Here is a 25,732-nt window from a genome sequence, read left to right as displayed (position 1 = left end):
TCTTGAGTGTATAATGACTCTTGCTCGTATAATCATGAGGCCTTTCCTTCTCAATTATCAAAACCAGCAGTAGCTATTTACAGCAATTATTTATTTACAAATTAAAACTATATACATCTGGGATCTAAGGAGTTCTAGGTGTGAGAAGCTCCTGTCAAGGCCTCTGGCAGGATGGTAAGGCTGGCCTTGAACTCTTCTAGTGTAGCTGATGTTGTGGCTTTTTCCGGTAAAGTGTTCCATTCCCTAATTGATCTTTGAAAGAAGGAGTATCTGTACTGGTCTTTTAGTGTATGCTGTAGGTGTATGCAATGATCTCCTCTGGTCCGTGAATCTCCAGGTTTATAGTAATTAGATGGGTCAATATCTACCAATCTATTGTGTATCTTGTAGGCCATGGTGAGACGGTCTTTGCAGCGGCGATCTTTAAGTGGCTCCCATCTAAGTCTCTCCATTAGAGAGCTGACACAACCTGGGGATACGTCCAAATCTACAAAATTTAACATGCATTTTTTTATGCCCCCTCTGTAGCGGAGGGGGCATTAAGTTTTACCCTTGTCTGTACGTCCGTCCGTCCTTATGTCTCAAAGTTGGTTTCCATTCTTTAACTTTAGTTTGTCTCAACCAAATGTTATGAAACTTATACACAATGCTTATAACCACAAAACACAGATCAATTTTGAATTTTAGTGGCGTCACTTTAACCGTTCTAGAGTTATGTCCCTTTACAAATGGAAAAATTGCTGAATTGTTTTTCGTTTCTGTTCTCTAACTTTAGTTTGCCTCAACCAAATGTTATGAAACTTATACACAATGCTTATTACCACAAAATACAGATCAAGTTTGAATTTTGGTGGTGTTGCTTTAACCGTTCTAGAGTAATCGCCCTTTACAAATGGAAAAAATTGCTGAATTTTTTGCTTCCGTTCTCTAACTTTAGTTTGCCTCAACCAAATGTTATGAAACTTATACACAATGCTTATTACCACAAAATACAGATCAAGTTTGAATTTTGATGGTGTCACTTTAATCATGTTAATGGTTCTAGAGTTATGCCTTTACAAAAGGAAAAATTGCTGAATTTTTCGTTTCCATTCTCTAACTTTAGTTTGCCTCAACCAAATGTTATGAAACTTATACACAATGCTTATATTATCACAAAAGACAGATCAAGTTTGAATTTTGGTGGTGTCACATTAACCATTCAAGAGTTATGCCCTTTTACAAATGGAAAAATTATACACAATACTTATTACCACAAAACTCAGATCAAGTACAAATGTGGGTAGCGTCACTTTTACAGTTCTTCAGTTATGTCCCTTTATAACTTTATATGATATGCAAGTGGAGGCAATGTCTATCTATCCCATGGACACATTCCCCATTTATTCATTTTAAATAACATTTTACATTTACAATGTTTATGTCAATTATCTTATTATCATCAGTTCATTGATCAAAAAACAACTGTAAACTGATTAAAAGCTGCATGTATTGTGGCCAATGTTCACGCATGCCAAGAACTTTTTTACACTAAACATTTTCTATTGTGTACTTAATAATACATTGTGTATGTCTGTCAAAGCAGTTATTAGTTAGAATGAATTCTTTGTTTGAATAAAAACTTTCTGAGAGATCCATGTCATAGCTGAATATACACTGGTAACAGTTTGACCTAGTGATCAACTTATTGTTGTTAAATTGTATTGTTGGACTGCTGTCTCATTGAAGTTTACAACACTTAGCATTGTATTCAGATTTGTCTTAATAACAAGCGAAATAATAATCCTCATAATCATGGTGAATGATTATAAATTCAACTTTTTTAAACAATTTGAGCTAATTTTACACTTAAAGCAGTTGACTGGTATGTAATCATTATGATTAGGTGAGAGAGAAACAAATTTGCAAATGTTTTCTTGTTAGTTAAGTGTAATTTGTTCGCCCACTTAGCAAAAAGCCAGTGTGATTTTTTTCTGAGAAATTTTTAATTATTTTTATTTGATTTGGTTTTCATCCTGTGACATAGGCATGTGTAAATTTTACAAGTGATGACTCTTGCTGAACAGTCAACAAAGCCACCATTATTAGAAATATACATAGTTCATCAAAATAAATCTTTTGATTGCAGATTGTTACCAAACTTTTTTTTAAATGATACATTTGTGATCATCTTTTATTAAAGTATTATGGTTGATGCCCTCAGCTGCTGTCATCATAATCATGGCATTTCTAAAAAGAGAATTTGACAAAAATACTAATTACCACAATTCTATAATATCCTGTTGAGATGAATTGTTAACAGCTAAAGAGGAATATTTCATTTGCATTGTTAACCCTTTAAGCATTTGGTAGATGACCCAAAACACTATCAATTATGGAATTAAGCATAAATAGCAGGTTATTCACAAACACTTTTCTATACGACCGCAAAAAATTTTTGCAGTCGTATATTGGTATGAAGTTGGCGTCGTCATCGGTGGTGTTGTCGTCCAAAGACACATTGGTTTTCGCACAATAACTTTAGTTTAAGTGAATGGATCTCTATGAAATTTTACCATAAGGTTCAATGCCACAAAAGGAAGGTTGGGATTGATTTTGGGGGTTATGGTACCAACAGTTAAGGAATTAGGGGCCAAAAAGAGGCCAAAAATAAGCATTTTTGTAACTTCCAGACATAACTTGTGTATTAGTGTATGGATCTCTCTGACATTGTACCACAAGGTTCCATATCACACAGGGAATGCTGGGATTGATTTTGGGGGTAATTGCCCAAAATGTTTAGGAATAAGGGACCAAAAAGGGGCCAAAAATAAGCATTTTTCTAGTTTCCAGACAATGACTTGTGTTCAAGTGTATGGATCTCTCTGAATAGTACTGCAAGGTACCATACCACAAAGGGAAGGCTGGGAATGATTTTGGGGGAAATTGCTTCAAAATTTTAGGAATTAGGGACCAAAATAAGGGCAAAAAACAAGCATTTTTCTAGTTTTCAGGACAATAACTTGTGTGTAAGTGTATGGATCATTATGAACTTGTACTACAAGGTTCCATATCACAAAGGGAAAGCTGGGTTTGAGTTTGGGGGTAATTGCCCTAAACGTTTAGGAATTTGGGGCCAAAAAGGGGCCAAAAAACAAGCATTTTTCTAGTTTCCAGACAATAACTTGTGTTAAAGTGTATGGATCCCTCTGAAATTGTACTGCATAAGGGGGTTCAAAAAATTTGGGGGGGGGGGGATTTTTTTTTCTTTAAAATTTTCCATTTTAAATTGGTTATTTCTGATTTATATATAAAAGCAAATAATAATAATATGGTTTGAATAGGTAAATTAAAATTTTTTAAGTTCTTAGACCACATTCATTCTATGTCAGAAACCTGTGCTGTGTCAAATATTTAATCACAATCCAAATTCAGTGCTGTATCAAGCTTGAATGTTGTGTCCATACTTGCCCCAACTGTTCAGGGTTCGACCTCTGCGGTCGTATCAAGCTGCGCCCAGCAGAGCATTTTATTTAATAATAATATTCAGATATTGGTAGGATTGATTGGAAGAAAATCTTGTGTCACAAAAAACCCCAATAACTACTGTGTAGCTTTTCTTATAAAAACAAGAGGTCATTACTAAGAAGTGGCCAAGCATATATATATCAAAGTTTGTTAAACAACTTACATGTTGAACAAAATAATGTAACAAAAGTTCTGATGTTTCATTGACAGTAATTCTGAAATGGGCTATATTTTAAACAATTGTAGCAAACATATATTTATATTTGTTCATGGACATGTATTTAAGAGTTATTAATTGCTTGCAGTTATATTCATAAATTATGCTCTACAGTTAAAATGTAACACGGGCAGTGTGTCATTTAGCAATGTGTTACATGATATACATGTACGTGTATTGTTTCACCTCAGATCTGTGGAATGTGTCATTCATTGTGTATGCGTGTGAATTACTAACACCTTGATGATGGTCTTGGAACAAATGAGTTTGGTAAGGGTTAATTTCATATAGAAAACTTGGGTAATTTATTTAAAAGTTACTTTTGCTGGTATTGAGTGAATCACTGCGAAAACAGGGTGTTTGCTAATGATTTTCTGCTACAACATTTAGATTTTGAATATACCCCTTCTGATAATATATTAAATATACAGCATGTACATTTGTACAAAGATTTATTTCAGAATGTCAATCACCCACAATCTCCACTTTAGCATTTGATGTGAAAAATCACCAACAAAAGTGATTTCTAAGTTAATCGATCACCTTGTGTGAACTGTAAAAAGTGTTATTTAACAAAAATTGTTATTCCCAAGTGGTGCATTTTTATGTATTTGCATTAAACTTGGCAGATGTATACCTTTCTTGGCCAATAATAATATTATAATATAATAAAAGTATTTCCTTCTTTGGTTAAACAGCATTTAGATCTATTTGGGGTGCTTTACTTTATGACATCTTTGTTTCACAGAATGATCAACTTATAAGTTAATTATGTAAGTTAGAGGTGATCAAACTAGATCCACAAAATGTAACCTTGATAAAGTACTAAACTTTATAATCATTTAAGTACAGGAAGGTCATTAAGCTAATGGCTTCCCTTGATAAAATACAATGTATGTGAGGTAAGTATAACTTGATTGATCTATGCTACATTGTTAAGAGAAGGCTTCTGAGTTCATTACATATACATGTAGTTCCCTTGTCACAATACATGTGACTTTGTAGAGCTACACGTATGAAGAATTTTAACGAAGTTGGCCAGTATGTATGGACATTGATTTTTATGGCCCCCCCCAACAAAGTTTTTTTTAGGCCATATAGAAATGTATATATAGTTTTACCCTTATCCGTCATTCCACAATGAACAGTTATACAGACTTTTTTTCTAAACCCCTTCACATATTGAGCTGATTTTTAGAATGTGAGTCTACTTTGATGAGTTACAGATGAGATTTACGGTTGGTTCTGCTCCGCTGATTTTTGCAGAAATTATGGCCTTTGGAGTTTGAAAATTTCATGAAAATAACAGCTATATAGACTTTTTTTTCTAAATGCCTTCACATATTGTGCTGGTTTTTAGTATGTGAGTCCACTATTGTGAATTACAGATCGAGTTTACGTTTGGTTATGCTTCACTGATTTTTGCCAAAATTACGGGCTTTGGACTTTGAAAATAGCAGTTGTACAGATTTTTTTTTCTAAACACCTTCCCATATTGAGCTTATTTTTAGTATGTGAGTCTACTTATGATGAGTTACAGATCGAGTTTACGTTTGGTTCCATTCCATTGATTTTTGCTGAAATTTATTATTATGGGCTTTGGACATTTTTATACAGACTTTCATTCTCAAACTTCCACTCCTAAAAATGGCTTCAACTTCAAGCATCCACAAAAATAAATGAATCCACAGTAGTACATTTGCTATTTGTTATTCTTGCATCAGGTCACCTACTGACCTATAAAAAATTGCTGATGAGTCTGATCATACATAGTTAAGTACATGTCATTGCCAGACAACTGCAAAAGAAGGACTAAATAGTATTCAATATTGATCAAAAGATACTTTTATGAATTATCATAAATATTTTATAATATATAAATCATTATTCATTTGTTGGATAAAATGGTCATTATTCATTGATTTTATACATTAGTTTTCAATTGAGTCTAAAAACTGTTTGACATTAATGAAACTTTTACAGTAGTGTTTGTATATATAAACATGCATATATACATGATATGTATAGATTTAGTTATTCAAATTACATGTACAAATGTAGTTTTTAATTTTTAGGTGTTTTTTTGTTGTGTTACTTCCTGGTTGAGGATAATGTAATACGAAGATGCTCCTTTAAATTCATGATATAACAGATGTCTTTTAGAATTATTTGCTTTCTGATTTTTGTCTTATTGACAATAATTCACTGCTACAATTCTGACACAATGTATAAAACTTTGGTCTACATAATCTACATTTCAAGGTTGAGCAGCTTCTGATTATTTTATTGTAGAGCATAATTTAAACATGTGAATTATTAAGATTTTCATTTATGTCTTTCATTCCAACAATAAGGTAGGTTATCTGTATCTTAGAGAAACATCATCTTATTTGATAATATTAAAAAACGGGTTATTTAAATCATTTTGAGAACTTCAAATCAATACCATTTCTATTGTAAAGGAAGATAACTCTTGAAGAAGGTTGATTAGCCAGCAGGAAAATTATATAAAATGTACCCTGACTAGCTAATAAGGAATTAAAAAGTTAGAGATCAAATTTGAGTAATGGCTTTATCATAAAATGTATATTGAATATGGTTAAGGATTATCCTTAACCTTATGGCTTGGCTGATTCATCCTCTGCATCCATATGCTACCATCCACATGTTGATCTGTCTTTTATAAGGCCAGTTTATTTCAGTAGAAAAAAAATTATTTTTATCTATACTTCCTGGTTAGGTACAAAAGGTAGTAGACCAATAAAATAGACTTCCTCATTGCAAAGTAAATATATACTTCATTCAATAACGCAAAATATATTACAATGACGTGTTTAGCCTTAACAGAATGTTTATAAAGTAAATTAAAATAGAGGAGAAAATAGTTAAGACTTACTATGGATTTGAAGTTGCATGTTTATTAAATTTAAGATTTGGCAGAATTGTATATTAGCAGAAATTAAGTAGAAGACTTTTTTCAGCATGTATATTATAGCATTAGCAGTATAAATATATGTTATACAATATATGCAAGAGCTTCTGATTTGAAATCCTGTTATTGTATCAATTAATTGAGAGTTTTATTGTGCATTGAATTTGGTTAGGAGGGAATCACTGGATTAATTTAAAATGAGTGTGGAACAAAGGATTCTTGTTAAGAGGGGGATGCTACCCTATGGTAATTTTGTCAGTTTTCTCAACAATTTAAAACTATGAAGAATTTTGTATATAGGGATAGTCAGCTCTCCTTTGCTCTAAAACCCTTTGTACTATACAAATACCGACAGTTTCCTTTTAAGTACATATTGTTTTTGTGAATTTGTATAGCAGTCTGAAATTTAATTCCATTTAGCTAGTTGATTGTTTCTTAGTTTTAAGCATTTTGATTGGAATAAAGTCATTTTGTTTTGTAATAAATCACATAAAGTGTTAACTGCATCCTCAAGATTAAAGTACAAAAGGAGAGGATGTTATTTTTGTTTTAAATAAAATAAATTATAAATAACAATGTTAAAGGAAGAATGCATATGACTTTCAGTTTTACCATTGAACATTTGATTGGTCATTTATTTGGCCAATCAAAATGTGAGTTAAATTAGTACAGGGAACTCAAACTTCTGTTCACCTCTAGTGTTTCCTGTATTTTTAATCAATGGATATAAAACTGAATCTGCAGTATTGTATTTTTTTGTCAATTGCAATGACATACAAATCACTCAAGGGGGAATTTCCTGACAAAAATGAAATGATAACACTCATATTAAGAGAGATCTTTTTCTAGCAGAAATACTTTCTTTTGTAACCCTGTTGACAGAATAAGGAGAGATGTTGATAAACAGGGTTTTATAATTGGAAGTCTTCTTGCAAAATATAGGGATAAAGTTTGCTCTGACATACTTGCATGCTGTTTGTGCAACTGTAGATTTTTATGCCCAACCTAGGGGCATTATGTTTTTCTGTCTGTGCGTCCATTTGTTTGTCGTACCGTTCGTCTGTCCGTCTGTCCTGCTTCAGGTTAAAGTTTTTGGTCAAGGTAGTTTTTGATGAAGTTGAAGTTCAATCAACTTGAAAATTAGTACACATGTTCCCTATGGTGTGATCTTTCTAATTTTAATGCCAAATTAGAGTTTTGACTCACATTTCACGGTCCACTGAACATAGAGAATGATAGTGCGAGTGGGGCATCCGTGTACTATGGACACATTCTTGTTTACAATATTGTGAAAAAAGTAGGTTGTGGTGATTTGATTCTTTTTTTACTTCTTTTTTAACTTATTTTAGTTGGCTGTTTTCTTTGAATGAAGTATTGATTTGAATGTTTCTTGAAAAGTATTTGTTCAGTAAAAATTGCATAATGTGACCACATTATATGGTTAAGTACATCTGTTTTATGTTTTGATTTATAATCATGAAAATTACTTATATATCTGTGTCATTAGCATCTGTTGCAAGCAACACAAAAAAAGAAATTTTCTGCTGACATGAATTGCATATTTCTATCAACAAAAATCTTTAGAATTAAGTTTAAGACTTAAAACCAAACAGAAAGTGGTCAACATTCTTGAGGGAAAAAAGGCATGCAATTTTGCCTTTGTTGTAAAACTTTATATGTATCTTAAATGGTGTGTTAACTACTTCAGCATTATCATCTGTTAAGGATGCTGGTGACATTCCATGTGATTCATCTATGAAGTAAAAAAAAAATATTTGTGTACAATTTGTATTGGCACATGCACTGTACAACCTTTTCAGAAAACTTGTGTGTGCTAGGATCCTTATTTACTGTTAGAATATATAAGTGCATTGACTATTTGGGGATTGACTACTTATTGATAATCAAAACCAGAACTATGACTATATGTATATTTTTCACACTAAATCTTCCTGTCAACATTACATTGGGAATTACCTATTAAAAAGTTTTATTTTTGGTTAAGAAACATGTTTCTACCATGTCTACATGAAGCTTCAGCTTAAACATATTGGTCGAAGACAGAATTGAAGTGTATACAGTTCAAGCTAACCTGGATGCAAGGTAACTTTACAGTAGTAATGGTCTTCTTCTTTTATGTGCATGCCTACTCTAAAAGAAAACATACTTTATTGGATGGATTAGTTTTTAATGTCCAGTGGCAAATATTTAATGCAAATCAGGACAAGAACATTAGTTTGATATGACCTTGAACTTTGCTTTGTACAAGACCAACATGCTGAGCCCTGTTTTTAAAGCATACATGTACATGTAGGTCACAAGGTAATAGCCTAATAGGAAGATGTCAACCTACTTTCAAACATTATTCTGACTCCAAACAGACCAATCTTTTCTCATACTCTGAACACTACATGCTAGCAGAGAAGCAGTAAATGCCTATGCCAAGTCCTTGGTTTTGACTGTCTGGGTATTGAACACACAACCTCCCGTTCTCCATACTTTATTGGATTATACAGACACTATATACTGCTTATGAAAGTCCTACAAATCTTAAGGATGAAGCATATGTTTTTTTAATTTACTTAAAAAGCTTAAAGATCTTGTGATGATCACACGAAGTTGATTTTAATAAATACTGTCGGTTGATTGATTGTTGTTTACTGAATGTTCAATGGTAAATATGTCATGCATATTCAGCAGGAGGGCTATAAATCAGTAGGGTAGGAATCTGCAAAGTGGATAAACTCAAGGATAGTCTGGAAACTTTGACTGCTAAGTGGTTAGAAATTTGACTAAAAATGTAACAATTGTAACAGGCCAGACCCCAAAACCAGTTGCTGAAATGTATCTTTAATGTTGAGATGTGTGGCACATTTTAAAAACTTTAACGCAACAATCAACAACAAAAAAAAAAAGAAAAGGAAATTTAATTTGATTCTAGTTCCAGTCTTTCTTCAAACAACAGCCTCATATATGGGGTCAAAGAATTGTGGAAGATTTTTCATTAGTCAAAATTGATATTTTTTTTCTTGATGTGCCTGACAATAATAATAGTTTTCCTTCTATAATCCATCATATTAGGTATGGAATTTTTTTAAATTGCTAAGTAACAGAAGGGATCTTCAAAATATAGAATGTTTTTATATTTGTTATTGATATTGGGTGTCTTGGGTGCCTTTAATTACATTTTAGATTCAGACCCCTAACTAAATACCCTTGGTGGTGCTATACATAAGTAGAGGTGCACTGCTACAATTCTGTTTTACGTGTATATTCTTTTAAGTTATCATTCCCTTTATATCATGTCTGAGCAACTAGTTCAGTGCATGGGGTTTTATGAAATAAATTTACCACATTGCTTTGAAAATACACAACACGCATGTATTTACTTGTTAGATGAAAAATTATCATTTTGATTCAGTTCTTGGAATTTATTTGTGAATTTTAATATTACTTGGCATTGTTATTATATGGCTGAAGATTATATGATAGCATTTGACCTTACAAGGTTAGATTTTGATAAACTATCACATTTTGAAATTTAAAAAAGTATCCTCAACTTACTTTTACAAAGAGGATAAATCAAAGTCAGTCTTATATTTGATTGACTGTATAGACTTTGCCTAGAATAGACCATTCTCAAGTTGTTTTGTATGAATGAATTACACCCATTGACCTGAGGTCAATTGGAGTAAATAACGTCATTGAACAACTGGTTCTTACTCTGACTGTTATAACATAAGCATTGTAACATTAGGAAATGTATGGGAAAATGAACAAATCTGATCGTGCTGAAAGTCATATATAAATCTTGAAAGTGGAAATCGTTTGTTTGTTAAAAACTCTTGAAGTTGTATTGTTTTGTGTAAGAATACATTGGATGTGGATGTAAATGTCATTTAATGTAAGTTACATGTATTTTGAAAATTTAAGTGATCAAAATATAACCTCTAAGAAGATTTCTCATGAGTTTTTATTTCAATACTGGACTGTTCTGTATTTTTTTATTATGAGTAAATACATGTAATAAACTGAGTATACTGTAAACCAAAATAACAAATGCATTATATGTGACAGCCCTTAGCTGTCATCAGAAAAATCTGCTAATTAGAGAGTTGACAAAGTGAAGTCATTATGCTTTTTGAACTTTTTGGCTCAATTTTCATATTTTTATGGTGAAATCATATTTTAGCCTTTAGCTGTGTCATGTTAGTGAGACTAAACAGATGTAATGGTCTAAGTCTTTCATTTATACATTGATCATATTTTTCTAAGCTGAGTAAGTTTTTAGCACTGGTACTGAAAAACCTCATCAAAGTTAGGTGTTCTAGGTTTTGATATTTTTAAGACAAGTCAGTGTTCAAGAGATGCAGGGTAAATCTCAATGAGACAGCAATCTGTTAATAAACAAAATGTAAAAATATGCACAAATAGAACTTCAACACATCACAGTAAATGCATCCCACTATGATCAAAATATGATACTAAGAATTTTTTCTTGGAGATATTTTTTTATGAAATATCATATAAAGGGAAAAAAAATAATGTTCCTTTGAAATTTTCTGTATAAGAAAAATACTATGTCTTATGTGACATCTACACTGCAAATCACAGTAAATGCATCCCTCTATGATCAAAATATGAAACTAAGAATTTTTTCTTGGAGATTTTTTTTATGAAAGTTCATATAAAGGGAAAAAAAAGATGTTCCTTTGAAATTTTCTGTATCAGAAAAATACAATGTCTTTATGTGACATCTACACTGCACAAACAGACACATGACAAAATTTGCCTCTTCTAAAAAAGAAAGATGTTAATTTAAAATGGCTGCAATGAAATGAATAAATGTAAAATATGTTTGATTGCGTACATACAGTTCCAAAGTTCCAAAAATATATTAATGGTATTTTATGTAATGATTTATGATGTTTCAAGAATGCAATAATTGTATGCTTATGGTTTGACCTATATTTTTTTTCTACAGAAAATCAGAATTTTAAAAAATTCTTTTTTTCTTGAATTCAAAGGGTATAAACAAAAGAAATTTTAAGTAATTATTGAAGAGAATTAAAACTTACAACATTATATGTTACATGGATGATTACATTTATTGTTATGTTAAATTTCCTAATAGGAAGCTATGTTTGAGGTCATGTTAAATGAAATTCCTCAAACTTCAATCAAATACGTAGAATGATCTTGATATCTCCTTTATTTTTCATGCACCTTTTCTTTATTCTAATGCATTTTCAAAAACTGAGGTACTGGTTGCAAAAGCATGTTTAAGTTGTAATGTAAGTTAGTGAAACAAGTGCTTATATTTAATACAAGCTATGATTAGCTCAAGCTGATTGAAATTGACAACGAGGAAGTTGACATGTATTATTAAACTGATGTTGGAATCGTACAATCAATAAGGTAGTATAATATTCATTGCAATATTTCTTTTCTTTTTAGTGCACTGATGCTTGGAAAAAGTTTTTGTCATTGCATAGGTTTTTATTTTTTTTCTACACGTTTATTAATTAGAAAAAAAAATAAAATAAAAGGGTTCATGTTATATATTCAATATCTATAAGGAAAAGTATGAGACGTGATACTTTTTGCATACATGTGCATTATTTCTGAAGTAACAGTTTGATAGAAAAATAAACGGTAAAATCCAACATTGGTATGCTCTAGTCTAAAAGTTGCCAAAACTGGGAGCATCAAAGGTCAAGTTTGTAAGATGGAGTTGCAACCTTAATTTTAGTACAGTTATATAAGTTTTAAGCTTTAATCATGATGTTTCATTTTGATCACAGAATCGTTTTTAGGTTGTGATGATTGCATTATATGTAGGTAAAACTAAAAACATGCAATGACATAAGATCAATTTTTTATTTAACATTATTGTTGTACAGTCTTCCTTTAATTTGATTAAATGCATTTAATGTTGCATAATAAAGACGGAGAGAAAAAATTGATTTAAAAACGAAATGCTTTGAAATTACCGAGTTATGCAAGGTACTTCCTTGTTTGTTTCAAGCTGAAAATGATCAAAACACATTTTGAATGATAGCCATCACAATTCAGTAACAGTCATGACAGTAAGAAGTTCTATCAAAAATATGTTCACATAAATTGTCCGTCATGACAGTAAGAAGTTCTATCAAAAATATGTTCACATAAATTGTCCTTTGTTCGTAATAATAGCGACTTGATTTCCAATGTCTTCAGTCAAAGATATACATGTAGTCCCACTTTGCTTAATGTGTCAATATTATGCATATAAACATATAGATATATAGATATGTATACTTGATAAGCAGTTATATAGGAACAGAATTTCCAAAATCTGTATTTAGATAAAGTGGAAAACTTTTATGGTTACCCTTAACCTGTGTTATTGAGATTGACACCTAAATGTCATGTAACAAGTTGAGGGTGATAAATTAACTTTGTTTGGTATCAATTAAACTTTACAATTTGATAGATGAACTGAGAAGGTTAAACAGAAGAAGTGTTTCATGTTGTATAGAGTTCAATGAGCCAATTGATACAAGTGCTCATTAACAACTGTATAATCAAAAAGTTAAAAATAATTGTAGCTGTGACCATGGTGACTGGTAGTTATACATTCATATTTTATATAAAAATAAAGTTCATATAAAATAATTGGCACTATCTTTTGTTTTTTTCCCTTGTCGTGTCAATATCAGGAAATTACTTCAAATTGATATTCATGTTTTAAAGACTAAAAATTATACTGAAAAGACTTTCCTACATTTCTGTCTCACCTGCTATGTCACATACTAGTAGAATTCAAGACATATAATGGGGGCTAATCGGGTGATTGTGTAAACTATTTTTTAATAAAGCATTATATTTCAGAAAGTTAAAGACCAGGATACTTCATATCTTATATACAAATGCATCTTGTTATGAAGTTTCCGTCTGCCTTATGTGCATTGTCTGTAATATGGTTCAGCAACTGCTTAAGAAACCTGTATATAGTCTTTTATCCCATAATTTTCTCACTTATGAGTAACAGGACAATAATATTTGGATTCACCTGACCTTGACCTCATTTCATGGATCAGTGATCAAGGTTAAGTTTCAATGGTGAAGCCTGTATCTCAGATTCATTTGTACTATTTCAGTAGGTCAACCATATTTGGTGTACGGAATGATTGTATGGCCTACATATCCCTCTGGCATGGTAAATCTGACCTAGGCCTCTTTTTCATAGGTCATTGATCTAAATTAAGTTTTCATTCATCTGTCTGTTTATCTTTCAAATATTTCCTTCAGAATTTTCCTAGTTACTACCTAAAGATATGGCTTCATCTGGCCAGCAGCTTTTAATAATGATTTGTAATATTTGGCCACTTTTCTGATCTGTCAGACACCTACTTCCTGTTTGCTGAAACTTTTAATTTCCAATTTTTAATATGGTAAATGAATTTAGATATTTTCATTACACATTTCAGCAGTACTACTGAATAGAGTGACTTCACATTTGGTCAGCAGCCCTTGACAGTGATGAGTTGCAACTTGCGAGCACTTTTCAGATCTGGAACAGGGACCCAATTATTTCCCCCATTACTTCAATGCAATTTTATCATAATTGAGGGGCAGATTTTTTATTCCCTGTGTTAAGACTGCAAAATTACTACTTTGTCATACAAGTAGCCCCTTCCATGGTTTCTTGGAGAATTCTTGAAAAGTCATGACCGGCATCTAAGAGAGCAATACTATTTTGAGTATAATTAGGGTACCGGTATGTAATTTTATTAACTTCCTGGTTAAAATCGAAAATAAAATCTGGACCATTTACTCAGACAATCATCCACCCTATACATTTCAGAATCACTTATAATTTAACAGAATTTGAAAGTTTAATGAATACCCTTTGGATATACTACAAATTTAAGCATCTTTACATAATTTTCATCTCGGTACAATATCCCATTTAAAAGATGGTGGATTTATTAAGGGATTTCATTCATGGGTACTGGACTGGTATCCTGTAACTGGGATCCTATTCCATCTGTCAGACACCTGCATTTTGTACTTCCTGTTTGCCAATACTTTAATATTTCAAGATGTTAAATGAACTGAAAATTTTAAGTCACACATTTCTCCAGTACTATACTGAACAGAATGACTTCATACTTTGTCTGCAGCTTTGCATGCATGTGATGAGTTGTAATTTGTGGGTGTTCTCTGATTTGTCGGACACCTACTTCCTCTTTATTGATACTTTGATACGAGTGGGGTTATGGTTAGCTAGTTAATGCCTACATTCTTGTTAAGTGTATGTAATGGTTGTAAGAGTAACATGTCCATTTGGTAGGGTTCATTTGACCTTAATCTCATTTTCATGTTTCCTTGAATTGGTCAATGTTTAATAGGTTTTCATGATTAGGTCCTTTACTCGAAAGTACGTCAATGATATTTGGTGTATGGAATGATTGTAAGGTTAACATGTCCATCTGGCAGGACTCATTTGACCTTGACCTCATTTTCATTTTACATTTCAGTCTGGTAGGGTTCATCAGGACCTATTTTCATGGTTTATTGGTAAACTTTCATTTTTCGTGATTAGGTCAGTTTCTCAAATACTATCAGCTATATGTCAGCTATATTTTGTGTATGAAATGATTGTTAGGTTTACATGTCTATCTGGCAGGACTCATTTGACCTTGACCTCATTTTCATTTATCATTGATTATATGAAGTTTATGTGATACATATGTAAAATGACTTCAAACATAAAATTCATTCAAGATCAGTAATGCAGTTGACACGTTTAAGTGCACACTCTTTTTTTTTGTATATTTGGTACCAAGCTTCCAATTTGTAAGCTCTACTGTATGACACATTTTCAGATCCATCATTTGTCTACTTCCTGTTTGCAGAATATATGTATGTTCTTAACATTGATGCATGTATTTAAGATTTTTGCAGCAACTTCAAACCAGAGCTTTGTGATATTGGTACAATTAAGCTTCATCTTGTGATAAATCTTTCAATTTGTCACTTTCTCTAATTCCTTTTTGCATCATTTGAAATAAATGTAGAAATTTTTTATTAAGTTGTTGCATTTTTCTAAGCAACTCAAGTCAAAGCTTGTTAAATTTTTGTACTGAACTTCATATTGAGAAAATTTACAACGTGATGCATTTTCAGATCTGTAACTTATCTCTCTCCTGTCTGCCAGTATGTTCATTACATTTACATGTATGTATACATATGTTGCATTTTTCTCAGTAACTTCAAATCATTGCTTCTTTTTTTTTCCAACAATTAAAGCATATACTTGACATACATACAATATAATACATATAATGTCTTGTATCTTATCATTGCTATTTGGAATTTGGTTCCAAGTCTACTATTGGTAAGCTAAACTATGTCCTTATCTATTTTATCTTGTTTGCTTTACCCAATGTAATTGGTGTGTGTGTTTTCTTTTAATACAAAAGCAAGAGCGGTGTATAATTTAGTGAGCAATAGTTGACAGTTTATCTTGTTGTTAAATTAAGCCATATCTTTCGAGGACCTAACCCGTATCATTATCAACTTCAATCAGGCTTTACTACATCATATTTTTTTTTATGAAAATTAACACTACACGGAATGAATAGAAAAGTATTCCTTTCTATACTTTAAAAAAGTCACTTTGATTGACTGTAAATTAAGATAGTATTTTAATTGTGGACATAGTATTAGATTTATGATAATGGGAATTTAATTTTTTACATGAGTAGATTTGATTATTCATGCAAAAGAATTGCAAGTAATATGTTATAACCTCTTTGTATACAAAGATACCTGTATTAGAAAAGTTTACAGTCATGACAGTGAGTATATGTAGTGTAAAAATCTTCAGTGGGATGATCAATTTTTTTTCTATTATGTCAGCAGGTAGTGGTTTTTGTGTTGTATAATTTGAAGGGGTGTGGTGTGTAAATATCAAAATTCTTCACTCTCTTAGGACAAGTACTATACATAGATGTACTTGCTAGAGAATTTTTTTACTTGTCTGGATAGCTACTGATTGTGCTTTTACAGAAATTACTTGTCCCTGACAATTACATGAATTAGTTGGAACATATTTACTTGTCCGGATAGCTACTGATTGTGCTTTTACAGAAATTACTTGTCCCTGACAATTACATGAAGTAGTTGGAACATATTTACTTGTCCCTATAGCTACTGATTGTGCTTTTACAGAAATTACTTGTGCCTGACAAGTAGCTGGACCATATTTACTTTGGACAATCCACACAAATTGGGTTGGAAATTTCCACATTCCTGATTTGAATATCAGTTTGTTCGTGTTAGTGGTACAAATCACAGAGATAAGGCATGTTATGTGTTCTGTCTTGGACATAACAGCATGAGGGTACCATGACATCCTGATGTTATATTTTACTTTGATCCTATCAAAAGTGAATATCTGGTTAACTGATGCTATAAGTTTCAGCTTCAATGTAAGGCCCTTTCTGAAAACTTTTACAATAGATACTGCTGCTATGTACATGTATTCTTTGGAAGTTCTTCTGACATGCTAAAAAAAGGCTGATTTTTTCATTATTTTGGCAGAAAGAACTTCACAGATACCCACTTTATAAATACTTGTATCCTCATTCTTCAGATATATGAAATGAATAGAATCTACCAATTTATACTAATTTTCTGTTTGAAATGTTTTATATTTACATCTCTGCAGTTTAGAATCAGCTATAACTATTTCTTGTTTTTTCAGAAACATCATACAAAGAAAAGGTGTATTATGTCCCTGTGTAACCTTTCCTATGATTCCTAACGTAAATATGATGATCAAGGTCAGATGGCCAGTGTGTTCGACACATTAGAACAAAAGAACAACGGAGATTCTGGAAGTTACTCATCAAACGTTAATTTTCTTACGGAACCGGAAGACGGATATGACTTTGAGTTTGTGAACTTAAAAGATGACAAATATGACTGTCCAATTTGTTTACTTATTTTACGTGACCCAGTTCAAACACCTTGTGGACACAGATTTTGTCATAAATGTATACACAGGTGGTTAAGGTAATTTTCATGTTCCACAATTTACTTTAGCGTTTATATTTTGAAAGGAGTTGTCTTTCTTACATTAACTATTCTTACATGATGTATAAAAAACCTTGAAAATTTTATTAGTAAAAGATGTTTCTGTACAACAGGAATATCCTCTGCCTCTGTCAGATAAGATGTTAACAAGTGCTATAATTCTATCAATATTAAACAGATTAACCAGAATGAAATTTAAACTGGATCAGTAACTCATCAGTACAATTACCTACCAAAATCAGTTAAATATCGGATCTGCAAACATGATCAAATGTTACCTGAGTGATAGCTCATCCTTTCACAACAATATATGCCAAAAGTTAATTCAAATTTAAAAGAATGATGAACCGTTGTGTGTCAGAATGGGGAAGTATGGACCTCGGTATGGACATAAGTAAAACTAGTTATATACCTGCCACCTTGTGGTAGGTATTGAATTTTCCCACACGTCTTTATGGTAAGCTTTAACAACATTAATCTTTACATTTAAAAGGATTTGAGCAGAAAGATGTAATGCTTTTCACACAGTAGAAAAATTATAAAAGACATTACCAAGTTTTTATATGGATTAAAAAAAAATTGGCAATGTGCTTTGTTATTTACATAGTTTTTTGAAAAACATAAGAGCAGTACTATAAACTTCCATATTTTGTTGATTTTCAAATTACATAATTTTTTTTGCACAGGTTAAATTTGCACTGAATAAGTGTGCCATTCACATTAATATTGCTTATTTGCATGGGAGATATTTTTGTGCAGTTTTACTCAATCCCGAAAATGAACCCTGGTGCAAAATTTTTTACATTTACCAACACTTTAAAATTATTGAAAATATCATTCTGTGGCCATTGATAATTTTGAAATTGTTGGATACATGTATGTCATTGTTTCTTAATCTTGGGCAAAGCTGTGCTCTATATCACTTCCCAACATTTACAAAATGTAGGAGTCAAAGATTTGATGTTATTTTACTTTACTAACATTTCATGGCAGCTTATCACACACTGAAAGGAAATATTTTAAACCAAAATTGTAGTGTTTTATGAAAGTATATGTACATAGATTCAATTATATTTGCAGTGAGTCTGGTGAACAACGCTGTCCTGTAGATAATACAACTGTGATAAGAGACCAAGTGTTTCCAGATAATTTTGCCAAACGTGAAATCCTTAATTTACAAGTTAAATGTCCCAAATCCAAAGAAGGCTGTAAAGTGATAGAAGTTCTTAAGCAATTACCTGTAAGTACATTTGTTAAGATAAGTGTTTCAGTTTTTTACAGTTTAGTTCTGAGATTGTCTTTTATCAAGTAAAAATTTTATCACACAAGTCATATATGATAACATCAGAAATCTATGCAATGTTGGGATCATGGAAATGTTCTCTTCATGAAATATCAACTTTTGGGTAATGTCACCATATCATAGCTATAGGTTTTCACCAGACTGAGGGGGTTAAAATAGAAAAGCATAGATGAATATTTCAAGAAAAAGTCTGTTAAAATCATTCCATTTGCTTAATTTGCCTATGTGAAAGATGCATAGAACAATGACATGTGAATGATGTGATCTGATTTTTTTTAACTCCCAAGTTGACGCAGAAACTATCTCAGAACTCTCCTTGTTCATCATGACTTATTAGGTTTGCAATAACAATGATTTTATTTTATCATGAATCATGTCATTGTCCATCGGTAGAAACTGTCAAAGTAATTTCTGTTACAGTTGACCATTGCCAATACATTGGTGTAGTATTCCTAAACACAATGTCATCTTTTTCAAATAAATCAATATTATTAGTATGATATACAGACGTATATTCAATTGTTTAACAGCTGTATTGGTAATTTCATTTCTCTAGGACAGTGATATTAGTAAAACTGTGGATTATATTGAACTTTATATTTTGCACAAATTCAAATATTTCATTCTTTTTTTTTCATACTTGAAAATTGGCATTCAAATAAAAAGTTAAGTTTGTTATCTCTGAAGTAATGTTTTTTGTCTCTTTCCAGAAACATTTAGAAGTGTGTGGTTATGTGCCAATTCCATGTCCTAATGAATGTAGTGATATATTACTACGTAAAGACTTACCTCATCATTTATCTCAGATCTGTACAAAACGAAAAATTGTCTGTTGTAAATGTGGTGATCAGGTGACAGCAGAAAGAGAACAGGTAATTAAATAAAACAGCTGACAACGGTAAATGAACAGGTCAGGTAGTTAATAAAACAGATGACGATGGTGAGTGAACAGGTCAGGTAATTAAAAAAACAGCTGACAACGGTGAGTGAACAGGTCAGGTAATTAAAAAAACAGCTGACAACGGTGAGTGAACAGGTCAGGTAATTAATAAAACAGATGACAACGGTGAGTGGACAGGTCAGGTAATTAAAAAAACAGCTGACAACGGTGAGTGAACAGGTAATTAAATAAACAGCTGACAGCGGTGAGTGAACAGGTCAGGTAATTAAAAAAACAGCTGACAACCGTGAGTGAACAGGTCAGGTAATTAAATAAAACAGCTGACAACGGTGAGTGAACAGGTCAGGTAATTAAAAAAACAGCTGACAACGTAGAGTGAACAGGTAATTAAATAAACAGCTGACAGCGGTGAGTGAACAGGTCAGGTAATTAAAAAAACAGCTGACAGAGGTGAATGAACAGGTCAGGTATTTAAAAAAAACAGCTTACAATGGTGAGTGAACAGGTCAGGTAATTAAATAAAACAGATGACAACGGTGAGTGAACAGGTCAGGTAATTTAATAAAACAGATGACAACGGTGAGTGAACAGGTCAGGTAATTAAATAAAACAGCTGACAGCGGTGAATGAACAGGTCAGGTAATTAAAAAAACAGCTGACAACGGTGAATGAACAGGTCAGGTAATTAAATAAAACAGCTGACAGCGGTGAGTGAACAGGTCAGGTAATTAAATAAAACAGCTGACAACGGTGAATGAACAGGTCAGGTAATTAAATAAAACAGCTGACAGCGGTGAATGAACAGGTCAGGTATTTAATAAAACAGATGACAACATAGAGAGAATAGGTAATCAATAGAATGGAGGATAAAATGAACTGAGAGAGAATGGGTAACTGACTTTGTGACAGAAAAAAGACACAAGTTACCAGGTACATGTCATAATCGAAATATTTACAACATTCAGAGAACAGGTAGTAGTTACTCTGGTTACAACAGAGACAAACCTTGTAATGCATAAATATTCCAAGATTTTGACAATATAAGAATTTAAAGGGCATACGATACAGTTGCAAGGACAAATTTTATGGGCTGCCTTAATGGCCAGTAAATTAACGCTTTGCTAAAAAACAGATGAAAATATTTTTTTCCGTTTTGAAGTTGTGTTTTATATGTAAGTATTGAAAAATGAAATTTTGTGTTTTTTACATTAAGTATTCAAATTTAAAATGGAAATATCTTGAAAAGTAAGTCATGATGGTATATTTGTCTTTGCATATTTTGAAAGTGTATATCAAAATTGATTTTGTGTAACAATCTTAAGGACAACTCCATGAAAGATATTTTCAGTGTATCTTATGTTCTTAAGCATGCCTGTTGTAATATATGATATAAAACATAACATGGTTAACTGGGGGGCATCATGGCTGGTTAGTCTAAGTACCTGTTAAGGCTGAAGCTGTCAATCACTATTATGGTAGGGTTCAAGTCTCAATCAAGTTAAGTAAAAGTCATCTGCACTCAATCTACTTGCATTTGATCGAAATTATTATTTTCTTACTGAGGGTTGATGGCTAAAAACAGGCTAAACCAGGCCCTCATTTTACTCAATAGATTTTTTTAAACTGACTGCCATAAAAAGCTTTGAATGTTGCATTATCCCTCATTAATAGACAAATAATAAGGAAGATTTTGACTGGTAAGAATACATATTTGTACAATTGTATTTGTGGTATTTAGTTATTTGCATAATGAACTATAAGAAGATGGTTTTACACTAGTAATTTTTGGGGCCCTTTATAGCTTGCTGTTCGGTGTGAGCTAATGCTCCCTGTTGAAGGCTGTACGTTGACCTATAATGGTTTACTTTTATAAATTGTTACTTGGATGGAGAGTTGTCTCATTGGCACTCATACCACATCTTCCTATATCTATTGTGTAAGATAAACTTTCCGTCAACAGCTTTTTATTTTTCTGATGAGATTTTGTTTTTACTTTTTAGGAACACCTACGTAAAGAGTGTCCTATGGTGACAGTTGTGTGTCAATACTGCCAGCTTGAACTTTTGAGAAATCAGGCAAGTTGATCTACAATACTAAGCCCATTATAAGGGAACTGACAAGATGGCCTTGTGGTAGCATACTCACCTATAGAGCTGTGTCCAAAATGTGTTTAAAACATACTCTTAGAGTTGAATTTATTGAAGGCAGTGCATAGATTTGCTGTGCTAGCAGAGTTAAATGTACAGTGTAAACAATTGTACCAAGATTTATATACTGTAAATTCAGAAATTAATGCGAGGTTTTTGTTATTGCGAATAATGTGACAAGGTGAGTATCGCAATAATTAGAACTCGCCTTCAGATATCTGATGCATCAGTGTGCAGATTTTCCTGAAATCACAATACATAGTCTCGCATTTTTGTCCATTCTTCAAAAATCGCAATAAAAAAGCATGCAATAATTTCTGAATTTACAGTAGCTTATCACACAGTATGGGTTTTGCTCCTCATTCAAGACAGTACTGTGACTTATCACACAGTATGGGTTTTGCTCCTCATGCAAGACAGTACTGTGACTTATCAAACAGTATGGGTTTTGCTCCTCATGCAAGACAGTACTGTGACTTATCACACAGTATGGGTTTTGCTCCTCATGCAAGACAGTACTGTGACTTATCACCCAGTATGGGTTTTGCTCCTCATTCAAGACAGTACTGTGACTTATCACCCAGTATGGGTTCTTTCAAGACAGTACTGTGACTTATCACACATTATGGGTTTTGCTCCTCATTCAAGACAGTACTGTGACTTATCACCCAGGATGGGGTTTGCTCCTCATTCAAGACAGTACTGTGACTTATCACACAGTATGGAGTTTGCTCCTCATTCAAGACAGTACTGTGACTTAATACCCAGTATGGGTTTTGCTCCTCATTCAAGACAGTACTGTGACTTATCACCCAGTATGGGTTTTGCTTCTCATTCAAGACAGTACTGTGACTTATCACACAGTATGGGTTTTGCTCCTCATTCAAGACAGTACTGTGACTTATCACACAGTATGGGTTTTGCTCCTCATTTAAGACAGTACTGTGACTTATCATCAGTATGGGGTTTGCTCCTCATTCAAGACAGTACTGTGACTTATCACACAGTATGGGTTTTGCTCCTTATTCAAGACAGTACTGTGACTTATCACACAGTATGATTTAAGACAGTACTGTGACTTATCACCCAGTATGGGTTTTGCTCCTCATTTAAGACAGTACTGTGACTTATCACACAGTATGGGTTTTTCTCCTCTTTCAAGACAGTACTGTGACTTATCACACAGTATGGGTTTTGAATCTCATTCAAGACAGTACTGTGACTTATCACCCAGTATGAGTTTTGCTCCTCATTTAAGACAGTACTGTGACTTATCACCCGGTATGGGTTTTGCTCCTCATTTAAGACAGTACTGTGACTTATCACACAGTATGGGTTTTGCTCCCCATTTAACCAGTACTGTGACTTATCACACAGTATGGGTTTTGCTCCTCTTTCAAGACAGTACTGTGACTTATCACACAGTATGGGTTTTGCTCCTCATTTAAGACAGTACTGTGACTTATCACACAGTATGGGTTTTGCTCCTCTTTCAAGACAGTACTGTGACTTATCACACAGTATGGGTTTTGCTCCTCTTTCAAGACAGTACTTTGACTTATCACACAGTATGGGTTTTGCTCCTCATTTAAGACAGTAATGTGACTTATCACACAGTATGGGTTTTGCTCCTCTTTCAAGACAGTACTGTGACTTATCACACAGTATGGGTTTTGCTCCTCATTTAAGACAGTACTGTGACTTATCACACAGTATGGGTTTTGCTCCTCTTTTAAGACAGTACTGTGACTTATCACACAGTATGGGTTTTGCTCCTCTTTCAAGACAGTACTGTGACTTATCATACAGTATGGGTTTTGCTCCTCTTTTAAGACAGTACTGTGACTTATCACACAGTCTGGGATTTGCTCCTCATTCAAGACAGTACTGTGACTTATCACCCAGTATGGGTTTTGCTCCTCATTCAAGACAGTACTGTGACTTATCACACAGTATGGATTTTGCACCTCATTCAAGACAGTACTGTGACTTATCACCCAGTATGGGTTTTGCTCCTCATTCAAGACAGTACTGTGACCTATAGTTGTTTACATCCTTCTAAGGTGGATAGTTTTTCTCTGCTGCTACTTTTGTTGTAAAAAGCAAGTGATAGATAATTTATACATCCTTTGTCCTTTACATTAAATTTAGTTATTTCATTTCGAATTTGGGCAAAAAATATTTCTATCTTTCTTCCATCTACATTTATGCATTTCAATGTTCTCCCCAAATTTTCATCTGATATGACTAGATTGGAGTTTTAAATGTATAAATAAAACAACAACACACAAAAAACTTGCTATACAGGAAGGTCTTATCATATTGACAAATTATAATAATTAGGTAACATACAAGAGTGCATTCTTGTATATATAGGTTATATCAAAACATTACATCTCAAACATTTTAACAACCTATTGAATTTTTAATGACCATTAAAGTCTATTCAAATAATGTTAATCGAACTGTGATATAATACGGTGTTGATAAATGTTTAAATCATAAAAAACACTTCCTGAATTTTAATAAACAGAAGTACCTAAATTTGATCTTCCTATTATATGTTAGAAATACGATTCTTACAATAGTGACAAAACTCAATTGAAAGGAGTGGTTTCTTGATATTTGATAGCTGAAAGCTCAATGTGCGTTTAATATGAATATCAACAATTTATGATTAAAATGAAAATATTCTAAATTCAGGTAGGTCGCTTGTTTTTTATCAATAAAGAATTCATTTTTAAAGTTTGTGAAAATAATTTCTCATTGAAATACTTAGGGTTGTTCCAGATTTAAATGCATGTGGGGGAGGGGGCAGGGGAAAGGGGGAGGGGGAGGAATCAAATTAATAAATTGTGGGTGGTGTTATTTTCTTAAGAACTTTTTAAGAATTAAAAGTGTAATGAAAATATTATATTATGGGTGGTTGGGATAAAAAAAAAAGTGCTTTCAACCCCACCCCCTCCCCATGCATATCAATCTGGAAAAGCTCTTAACAAGTATGTAACATACCACCGCTCCAAAGGAAGGGCTACTCTGCTGGTTAACCCCTGTCTATCTGTGCTTCTGTATGTCTGAACTGAAACATTTCTGTCACATTTTTCTTTGCAAATACATATGATGGCATCTTAATATATGCTACAAAGCTTCATCTCTTTATGGTGTACTGTGTGACATTTATTTAGTTCCTTCCATGTTGTACTTCCTGTTTGCTGAAAATATATATCTTTAAAATGTCATGCACATATAAATGAAATTTTCATCAAATTTTTCTCAGCAACTATACATGATACCTTCTTGATATCTACAGGCTGAAATATATAAGTAAAAGCTTACAATGTATCTTATTTGAAAGTTCAAACAATGTCCACATTGTATAATATTATATCAAAGGAATATAAGTATTACTTATTTTCTTAAAATTCTATATATTTATTAGGTAAGGTCTGTCTAAATGTATGTATTTTAACCATTTGCACAGTTGCAGGTTTTGTAAAAAATTGACAGTTTTACAAATAAAAGTGCCACTTTTACTTTACTGTATTATTAGGAATATTGGTTTCAGTGTCTGCATATTCTATTTTTATGCCCTGCCGTAGTGGAGGGGGCATTAAGTTTTACCAAGTGTCCGTCTGTA

At 32.4% G+C, this 25,732-nt stretch overlaps 1 protein-coding gene across 6 annotated transcripts in view; it reads left to right on the top strand.

Moving 5' to 3' along the window:
- Positions 1-25,732, top strand: part of LOC127705594 (TNF receptor-associated factor 6-like) — a 56,894-nt gene that overhangs the window by 10,110 nt on the left and 21,052 nt on the right. For 3 of the 6 annotated variants that reach the window (XM_052209930.1, XM_052209928.1, XM_052209925.1), the window contains exons 2-5: positions 17,413-17,723; positions 18,825-18,984; positions 19,758-19,919; positions 21,949-22,023. In XM_052209930.1, coding sequence (XP_052065890.1) covers positions 17,497-17,723; positions 18,825-18,984; positions 19,758-19,919; positions 21,949-22,023 — 624 coding nt within the window. In that variant the 5' untranslated portion in view covers positions 17,413-17,496. Of the gene's footprint in view, positions 1-3,912; positions 3,995-8,652; positions 8,760-11,921; positions 12,075-17,412; positions 17,724-18,824; positions 18,985-19,757; positions 19,920-21,948; positions 22,024-25,732 lie in introns of those variants that run through there. The other 3 variants (XM_052209926.1, XM_052209929.1, XM_052209927.1) reach the window with 3 other exon arrangements.

Source organism: Mytilus californianus, unplaced genomic scaffold (assembly GCF_021869535.1).
Source record: "Mytilus californianus isolate M0D057914Y unplaced genomic scaffold, xbMytCali1.0.p SCAF_6, whole genome shotgun sequence".
Taxonomy (NCBI): Eukaryota; Metazoa; Mollusca; class Bivalvia; order Mytilida; family Mytilidae; genus Mytilus; species Mytilus californianus.
This window is presented reverse-complemented; position numbering and strand designations above follow the sequence as displayed.